At 40.2% G+C, this 10,474-nt stretch overlaps 1 protein-coding gene across 1 annotated transcript; it reads right to left on the bottom strand.

Annotated features, from left to right (window-relative positions):
- Nucleotides 1–3,297: 3,297 nt before the first annotated feature.
- LOC310935904 (GDP-L-fucose synthase-like) lies at nt 3,298–7,711 on the bottom strand (the record flags this gene model as incomplete). Its single annotated transcript, XM_083899901.1, has 10 exons — nt 3,298–3,353; nt 3,441–3,540; nt 3,705–3,784; nt 3,882–3,948; nt 5,273–5,337; nt 5,420–5,553; nt 5,776–5,849; nt 6,633–6,761; nt 6,879–6,993; nt 7,557–7,711. 10 exons carry the CDS (start codon nt 7,709–7,711, stop codon nt 3,298–3,300), a joined length of 975 nt encoding a protein of 324 aa, XP_083756027.1.
- Between the last annotated feature and the right edge of the window lie 2,763 nt (nt 7,712–10,474).

Genomic DNA, 10,474 nt, shown 5'->3' with positions numbered 1-10,474 from the left:
GAAACCACCAAAATAAATAATTTAAAATAATGTACATGTACTAGGGAGTTTTTCTTAGTTTGGCCCTTGCTCAACCAGACAACATGGAGAAAGCCGGCTTTATGTTCTATACTACAGCCAGCCACCAAGGGGCGATTGAGATGTTTTGTCTCCACAGTCAACTCAAAGAAAAGAAGATAAACGTGAATGTTTACATTTGTTATAAGGCAAGTCAACATCGTGTACGTATGGTATGGATTCTTTTTTCAGCGCAGTGAAAAAGCAACGTATCCCCATGGGACATGGTGACATGGGTTTTTGTAACATATACTAGCAGAATCTACTTATTGCCTGTTATGTGCAATAAGAGTAATTGTGAGGCCTTTTTTCTCAATGCAATGAATGTGTATTGAGAGTTGGACTCTGTTCCACAATTGTGAAGCATATGAGCAGCTTATGAAGACAATCAACACCATCATGGCCAATAAACTTTGTAACTATTTCTTGCAAATGAAACAAATGTAAAAATCATGTTAGGACACATTCAATGTGGGCAATACATACTGTGCGTGAGAAACTGTTGTCAGACCATTTCAAACTCTGTTCACTTGCTTGGCTGCTGGGGCCTCCTTAAATACCTCCGGTTGTCCATCTATGGAGAAAACAGGCATTTGTTTTGACTACCTGCATGAATAATATGAAGTACTTTCACTGTGTACTTTTTGAAAAATCCGCTGCCTCTGACAAAATCCTTCACAGAGGACAAGTCTATTTCTCCCAACGTTAACATGGAATAAGCAGCTTAAATAAATAGACTTAATCTTGTCCTCTGTTAGGGATTTTGACAGAGGATTACTCAAAAAGTACACAGTAAAAGTACCACTCCAACCAGTGTACAAACAGTCGTCTCTTAAAGGGACACTGTGTAGTATTTATGGGTTTATATAACCCAAAATCCACTTTTTTATACATATTATGTGCTCCTGCATTGTCTAGTCGCTGTATAATAGTTTTTGTTTCATTTTCGTAGTGTTTCAAAAAGTCATGTAAAATAACACGGTCGCGGGCCGCGGTTGCATAGCCACTGTTAGCAGCGAGACGCCATGTTTCTACAGGAGCCTGTAAGGACAAACGCGAGAGAACAAATCAAGCGTCACTTTACTTGTAGCGGAAGTCCCGCCTCCTCTCTCTCCGCTTCGTCTGCTATGGCCGCGGGAGCTCGCCCTCTCCCTCGCCTCACGAACCTCATCTGCTGACACGGAGAAAGACAACGAGGACGACATTTGACCGGCTGAGGATACCGTAGCGCTCAGGGAAGGGAGGGGGTGAGCAGAGTTGGGGAGGGAGCAGCTCGTTGTTGTAAATTTCAGCCTCTCCTCTAGATGGCACTCTAAACTACTTACTTCACCTTTAAGTGTGGTTTCATTACGATTACCGTAAATGTTAGTAGATTCGCGCACTATTAAAAAAAAAACAAAAAAAAAAAACGAGCGGCTGATTTGACCAGGCAAACGCTAACCATGGCAGCCTTGACCGCAGTGTCATGACCGCTCTTCTCTTCTTGGATTTACTCCCGCCAATCACAGAGATTCTTGGTTTGGTTGCTGTAAAAAGAACCGCGTTGACAATAGATTTTTACACGAGGTGGAGCGTAGAAAATGGGCTAATTAGTCAACTGCGTGTATGCATTACACAGAAAACTCACATATGCATTATTTTGGTATCAAATAATGTACAACACACGTGCACGGTTAAATTAAAATCAGGTTGAGGTTGACAAGATTAATTAATCTTGAAACAGTAAGATAATTCAGTAAGTACAGTTGATAACATCTTTTACTGGGCTGACTTTTAAAAAATAAAGAAAAACGACTTTAGTAAGGTTTCCTGTAGCTCTTGGTGCGAAGGTAAGTAGCGGATTTACGTTTAGCTGCGTTGCTACTACTAACGGTTAATGGCCAAATACGTTTGACCCAACGATGCATTTATGTGAAATGAAAGAACACTCAATAACAGCCAGCACGGGCATTAATCACAGATGTATTATTTGAACTAGAGAGTACCACCCCTTGCTTCCGTTCATTCCTATGAAGCTGCTCAATAGTTTTTTATTTCCGGGTTATGGGGCCCATAGAGCATGCGCAGTAGTGTCAATACCATATAAACATCTATAAAAGCCCGTGTCCATGTCTCGAGGTGTCCTGTGGACACTTTTACAGGCGTCTCTTTTACTATTGCGGTCAATGGGAAAATTACTTTTGGGCTCCATGGGGTTTTCTGTTGCAGTACCCACAGTGGCCACCATGTAAAAATGATCTTCAAGGCAGAGGGGGCGGTGCTCTATCCAGTTCATATTATACATCCATGGCATTAATAAACTCCCAGTACAAAGATATTTACCCACACGTCGTTCATTTGCGGTATTTGTGTGTGGAAACTCGTTCACGGATGTTGTTACGGTACTTCATGTTGTCGACTGGAAACCTCGACTGTGAACGTTAGTCACTCTTCCGCCTCGTTGACGTCACGGAGCCAAAAGGGGCAGTGCTCTATATTTAATATAGAGCGGGGGTGCTCTATATTTAATATTGAGCACCGCCCCTTTGGCTCCGTTCATTCTGGAGCTGCTCACACAGGATTTGGGGTTTAGGCAAATTTGACACAATTTGACTGTAGCCAATGGTCAATTGTATCAAATATGCCACTTCAACAACACTTCATGAACCATCATAATAAGAGTTAAGTTCGCCTCAACCCGCCACGATTAGAGTTCAATTATTAACGACTTGCGGTTACACGCGGGAGCCATAGGGTGGCGCTGTTAATCAATAACATGCTGATGACTGGACCCTACAACAGGACTGTCGCTTCTGCTGCATAAAACCACATTGAAAGACAAAGTTAATTTTCTCTTTTGTTTTAAAATATCCAGAGAACCACAACCAAAATGCCCTTCCTGATGGAAGCCTCCTCATTTATCTGCTTCTTTGAGCCACTATATTTGTTATTTGTTTTCAGATCATTACATAATCAACTAACTGGACTGTATCCCTCACATTCAGTTGTGTCTTTTCTTTATTCTCCATACCATGCTTTGGGTGTTCCTCCTTTATTAGTGCATTATTGAAAACTTTCAATAGTGTAATCTGCTCTGCCAAAGACGGTATGTTTATTATTTCTGAGAAAAAAAAATCCTGTATTTCCATTCAGGGTTAAGGTATTATCTGAATCTACATAACGATCATTGGCTCCAACACAGAAGAAGAAAAACAACAACACCAAGAACATGCAGTGTTTTCAGCTCAGTGCTTCATCACATCATTTTCTGGCAATGTCGTAATTGGCCACAAGCCAGTCACAGGTCAGCTTGATGGCTGGAAGGACAGATAAAATAAAAGGAAACTGTTAAAACACAGGCAAATATTCATCCAAATTCATTCACTTGTACTCTGAACTCTGACCTTCCTCAAGCGGTGTGAAGGTGAAGTCAGGAAGGCAGCGTTTTAGCTTCTCAATGCTCGCTGTCTTCCTCATCTGACCATCAGACATAGTGGTGTCATACTAGTGTGAAGTGTCAAGGGTAAACATTATGGGGTTTTCATTCATTTAATTTGCAGTCATTGTTTATAGCTCAAAATAAAAACACTCCATTTATGCAATATCAAAAACCAGCCTGTGGGAGCAGGTGCTGGTGTCTGGATTACTGGGACATGTTTGAAGGATACGACTATTTCACCCTTGAAGTCCAAAGCCTTTGTGATCATTCCCACGGCCTCTTTGATGGAAACTTCCTCCTCCGGCCCAACTGAAATGTAAATAAATGAACTTAGACAAATGCTAATAATGAATTAAACAGTTCATCATCTTTCTCACATTGTATTGAGAGTGAGACGTGTACTCACTAGACGTGATAAGAGGCTCCACGTCGTCGTACTCTCTCAGGGCCCAGACAAGTATGCGGCCTAAATCCTGAGATTAAACATAACAGTGGGAATTAGTTTGTGTCAACATGCTGAAATGTGTTTACACTGTTGTAAGACATTGAAATAGCAATACACAGTGCTTAACAAATGTATTATACCACCTGCCATAGAAGCCAGAAAACAAAGAGTTTAGAAATCTTAAAAAAAAAAAAAGGACAGATAAAACTATAATGCATTTCCGGGGGGAACTGCAGAGTGTGCTTGCTCGGGGGAATTTCACTAATGCGAGCCCGATAATGCGCGGCAAGGCAGAGCTTCACTTGTAAACGGTTAGATAGTGTAGGGGCAGTGACAAAGGTGTACAGTTGCCTTGGTGTGGTCATGTAAATAAATCTGTGAAATATCCATGAAATTTGAATGTTGTTTTTTTTCAGATGTTGTGCTTCCTCATATTGGAGTCCCGAGTTCATGTACAAAAATTGGTTTTCGATACGTGAAAGCGTTCCTGATATGTGAGCTAACTTCCTGTTTGATTTCGTCTGGCTGTGACGGGCAAAATGCTTCCGAAAAAAATCTAAAATCCTTCTGGTAACTTTTGTGAGGCTTGGTCCAAGGATCATGAACGTCAAGTTCCGTGAAGATCGGACAAAATTTGTGACCTGTGAAAGTATAGTTCCGCTTTCTATTCAATCCAATATGGCGCAAGAACGAGAAGGTTCAGTAACACTATCTTCCGCACTTTCCACACTACACCAGTTCTGGCCCGGTTCTTTGGACCGGTGGAGATATCTCAAAAGGTCTAGGAGCAGGAGCTGACCAAAAATCTGGCTGACAGGAATAAGAAAACAAATAGTCATCCAAATTCATTCACCTGTACTATGAACTCTGACCTTCCTCAAGCAGTGTGAGGGTTAGGGAAATCTTTCAAAACGATAAAAATCCACCAAAAAATAGTATTTTGGTGGATTTTTATCTATTACTATGTTAAAACGTACGGTATATACATACAGACAGCACAACCTAGGCAATCTGATGAAATTCATTTCATTTTCACCAAAAAACAATAAACACACCTGAGCAAAAAGTCCTCAAAATGTTTAAAATCGGATTGAATTTGTGAAATTTGGAAATACGTCTATTTTGTGACTTCTCTCAACAACACAAAAGAACACAAACCATTTTTTTTTCTTTAATCAAGAAATAATAATGTGCTTTACTAAAAAAATATATATACATATATATATTTTGTTGATTCCCAATGCTGTTAATTAAGGGCAGCTTTGCCTTTGGGTAGTGGTCTAATACATTTTTTAAATTGTTTTTATTAATCCTATACTGTGAACTATCAGACAATAGCACACAGCTTTTACCAGAGAGTAGGTGAACTGTCTTCGTGGATTTCCAGTGCCACACACCTTTAAGTGGGTTCCGTCTTCTGTGAGAGACAAAGGAGAAAAGTTTTCTATAGATTGGAGTCACTGCATTACAGAAGGTGGATTTGTGGATTTGTTACGTACGTTTGGCTTTATATGTCTTGCCGATGACTGCCGACAGCACGTGGCCATTTTCTGCACTGAAGTCGTCAAAGGGACCAAAGACATTGGTTGGGATGACTGATGTGTAACAACGCTTATGCTGCTGGAAGTATGCCCTGTCACCACAGAGAGAGAGAGGTCATGAAGCAGGCATGCATTCAGCTGAAACTTTAAGGAAGTTAAATTAAGGTTATGCAAATGAAGGTGATATTGGTTAAATAAAAGCAACAAAAGAACTGATCTGGTTTGTGTGGTCAAGCGCTAAACCTCCACTCATTTGTCCTCAGTCTCAGATGAAAGTACACATTAGACACACACACACCTACAAAGCTGCTTACCTGTTCTGAATATCAATCATCCTTTTGGCATACGAGTATCCATAATTTGATTCATGGGGTTTCCCATCGTGTATCTTGGAGAGTGAGAACAAGGTTTTTTATTAGTATTTTTTAGATAAGAGCACAATGTTTGTGTGTAAATTAATTTTTAAATGTTCCTTTAAAGCTCACATGCATATAATGGTCCTGTTGCACATATATGTTAGTTATGGAGGTCTACTAACATAAATTAACTTGTTTTTATGGTCAAAAACCTCCTAGTTGCTGATAGAAATCTAGAAGTGACATAATCAGCACTCAGAGGTGCAGCTCCCCCCTCTGGAACGGTGGATGTACTGCTCCTCATTATCAAAACATTGTTTTAACAGTGTTTAAAAATAGTTTTGTCACGACTCCCCGCCGCAGTCCCTTTTATGACTTTGACCCAGAGTCAGACCCAGAGTCAGAAGACACTGTCGCTCGTGAAACACCTCCACAACGGACGTTATTCTTCTTCTGCGGTTCAATGTACACAACCGGATGTGCCCGGACTAGTGCCCGGAGCAGGACGATCTGCTGTTCAGGAGAACCGCTGTTTACGTAAGCGGACCGGGTTTTTTCAGAGATCTCGCTGAGCCCGAGATTACATTAAAACACAGCGTTATCAGCAATGGCTGAACTGCTTGTTTTGAACCTTCAGGGCTTCACAAACAAGGTAATGACGCAGATACACACTAAAAAACAGCATTAATTGGAACTTCGGCTCTAGGTCAGCTTTAAAAAAAACCTTTTAAAAAAACCTCAGTGACTCAGTCAAAAACACTCCGCACTTGTAGGTCCACTTGTGAATAAATGTGAATGTGAATGTGAATACTTACCATTGTCTCATCAATGGGATATGTAGTTTTGTCCGGAAAGATACAAGAGGACAGGCAAGACACGACTTTGGCAACACCCGTCTCATGGGCAGTATGCAGGACGCTGTCGTTGATCTTTATGTTGTCTCTCTGTAATGAAGTCAGACTTGTCACTCACAGGCCATTACAGTTCAAAGAGATACAAGACTTCACTTTTACAGTGGGGTTCATAGAGATATAGTTATGTCATTGTCAACATGAACTCACCAAAAACTGCAGGTTTTCCTTCAAGTGTATGAAGAGTCCTCCCACTTTGGCAGCAAGGTGGATGACATGGGTGGGATGATACTTCTCGAACACAGCTCTGGTCTGCTCAACATCCCTGTTTTTATTTGAATGCATTGTTTAATAAAGATCACTGAACAGAGAACGAAAAAAAAAATCAGTTTGACATCCTGTTTGTCCAAGCAGGAGCATGAATTAATGAATGGATTTCAATCCGACTCTGACTTTGGCTGCACTGGTGTTTTAACCCTTAGAACACAGAGCATTCTGTGTATACAGTATATACAGAGGGTATAAGAATGTGCAATGTAGGGTGTCTTAGCTTGTCTTTCCTGTGTTTTATTCTTATTTTGTCCCTCAATTTAATTTCTATATTATGTTGTGCAAAGAATTTGTTTAGTAGTAATTGGGAAGCCTTGTACTATTTGCATATTTGGAAAAATAAGTACAAACAAAACAAAACTAATTCACTAAATATATAAGCACACCTGAGCAAAAAGTACTCAAAATGTTTTATGAACAAAAAGAAAAGAAAAGCGGTCCATTTTGTGACTTCAGCACAATCATAGTTATTTTATATCACTACTAAAATTAAAAAATGTGCTAAGGGTAAACAAAACTGATGTTTTGCAGCATTTTTCATCATGAAAAGTAACTTACGTCAGATCTCCATCCTTAGAGGAGATGAAGAACCATTCTTCTCCCTCAAGTTTGCCACCTTCCTTAAACACCACATGCTCAATGGCTTTGCCGATCAACCCAGATGCACCTGTCACCAGGACACGCATCGGCTCCGTCTTCTTCTCTGATGCCATCTTCTGTTTAAAAAAAAAAAGAAAAAAGAAAAAAAGAAGTTTCCCAAAATTTGGAGTAATGGCTTGATCTTCAATTACCAAGGCAAGAAAGAGTTATGTGATGGGTTTGCACCATTTATTTCCAGTTAACTACTTTAACTGTTCACACATTACACTGTAATAATTAACACACAACTAACCCTTAAACTAAATTAACTCAATATTGGCTCCTACAGTTGGTGACCCCGGGAGAGTATGGATTTAAAAGATGACAAATAAATATGTATACATGATACTGGACTTCAGTAAAATGTTTAAAATTGAAATCCCATCTGTGTTGTTGCAAGGCAGATGTCTGTTCTCTTCTGACAACTCAAAGGTAACAGCCCATTTCATAGGCCTTTCATAGACCCGAAGGTCCCGAGATGATTTCTGGGGGTCGCCAAATCATTTTGGAAAAAATTTAAAAGCGGACCTAGACCGGAAATTCCTATTAACGCTGTTTTTTTGGTGTGTATCTGGGTCATCTACCTTGTTTATGAAGCCCTGAATTTTCGAAACAAACAGTTCAGCCATTGCTGAGATCGCTGTGTTTTATTGTAATCTCGGGCTCAGCAAGATCTCTGAAAATCCCGTTATAGTTACGTAAACATCGGTTCTCCTGAACAGCCGATCGTCCTGCTCCGGGCACTAGTCCGGGCACATCCGGTTGCGTACATTGAACCGCAGAAGAAGAATAACGTCCGTTGTGGAGGTGTTTCACGAGCGACAGTGTCTTCTGACTCCGGGTCAAAGTCATAAAAGGGACTTTATTTTTAAACACTGTTAAAACAATGTTTTGATAATGAGTAGCAGTGCATCCACCGTTCCAGAGGGGGGAGCTGTGCTTCTGAGAGCGGGTGTGCTGAATAGTACTGGCCAATCACAAGACTCTGTCTTCTGGGTGTGAGAGTTTACTCTGAAACATCGCTTCCAGCAACTAGGATGTTTTTGACCATAAAAACAAGTTAAATACCTCCATAACTAACATTTATGTGCAACAGGACCACTCTATGTGACCTTTGATTTGTTTATTTACTATTATTTTTATTTTTTATGAAAAATGAATGTAGCGTCTGACTGGACGTTAGAAGGACGACGAGCGTTTGGGCTCAAACATTCAAGCTCAAGAATTTTATTACTCAAAACCAGTTACTGTCGGCCGTAACTACACCAAAACAATAACAACGAACCTGTCCACTAGTCTCACATCTTCCCTTCTCATTCGCACATACAGACACAGCTCTCTCTCTTAATTGACGTTCTTTTTCATGTTTAAGCTCTCAGCAACATAGATGTTTAAAACGAAACATGGGCTGTTTTTCTCCCCATGTGTGTTTTGTTAAGGCCTTAGCACGCGCTGATTATCGTTTTATTTCATTAAAAATAAAAATAAAGTTTGCGATGTTTGTTTACATTGTGATTATAAGTGCTTGTCTGATTCGTAAATGTGACGTAGACTACGGTGCATTGATCGGGGCGTTGTTTCAGCACAGCGGACAGCGCTTTATCTATCATGCGTTCACACCAGCGTGTGTGAGTGTGTGTGTGGTTGGGTCGCGGCTTAAATTGGGGATCGCGACTCAAAAAGTTTGAGCACCACTGGTCTACAGAGTGTGCCTCATCATATCTTTGTTGTATACTAGTGCAGTGCCCGTGCAAAATCTGTGTTTGCGTGTGTTTTTAGTCATTTTTAGTTGGTTTGGTGTGTTCGAGTGCCCATTGTTACTATTACACAGCAAAAGTTCAGTGACAATTCAGTCCAGCAGTGAGGTCGTCACCGCACGATATCTCAACTATGCAGTCCTCCCCAAGGTCGACTCTAGGTATCAGCATAGGAAAGCATCAGACTTCTTAAATTGACGTCACTCCCCTCTCCTTTTCGCCAAAACCTTTTACCGTAACTGGATGCTCAACCGTACATCCAAGTTACATTCCTGTCCACATGTATCCAAGCTTATCTAGGATCACCGACGGAGGTGGAAAAAGTACTTCAATATTGTACTCAAGTAAAAGTACCAATTCTTTGATGAAATATTACTCAAGTAGAAAAGTAGTCATCTGAAAATGTACTCAAGTAGAAGTCAAAAGTAGTTCATTTGAAATGTACTTTAAGTAAAAGTTACTTAGTAACTTTGGGTGGGGTGTGAGGGTAGTAGAAATATGACAAGGGCTCAGAAATCCAAAACTATTTTGGAGCTCACGCACCCGGCGCAACTGGATATGACGTCACTTTTGGCGTGCACTCTATGTTCACGCGCCAGTGCTGGTGCTAATCACATCATCATTCGTCTGGTTCTGGTGTATATTTTTTCATTGTGCTGATTTTTTATTTTTACTCAGTAACGGATAAGATTTATAAGTAACTAAGTATTCAATACAGTAACTTGAGTAAATGTATTTCGTTACTTTCCACCTCTGATCACCGATGCATAGAAATATTACCTTGATGTTCGAGGTTGTGAAGTGACGTCAATAGGTTCATACAGTAAGTCGACAAAATCCAATATCACGTAGCGACCTTACAGTCAAAAAACCTTATTACACCAAACTTAGTATAGCTAAAAGAGATACCCCAACCTGCTAGATATATTCAGTACATATCTCCCGATCACTCTTTGTATCATAACCGTCAAAAATATCAAGTGTCCATGGTACCTTTTATCTAAAGAACAAAATTAACAACAAAGGGCCACAAAGCCATGCATATTTGATCAAAGGCTCAAGGCCAACAGTTGAAATGAA

The sequence above is a fragment of the Microchirus variegatus genome (genome assembly GCF_963457635.1).
Source record: "Microchirus variegatus genome assembly, chromosome: 13".
In the NCBI taxonomy this organism is placed as follows: domain Eukaryota; kingdom Metazoa; phylum Chordata; class Actinopteri; order Pleuronectiformes; family Soleidae; genus Microchirus; species Microchirus variegatus.
The sequence above is the reverse complement of the archived record's forward strand: the minus strand, read 5'-3'. Positions and strand labels throughout refer to the sequence as shown.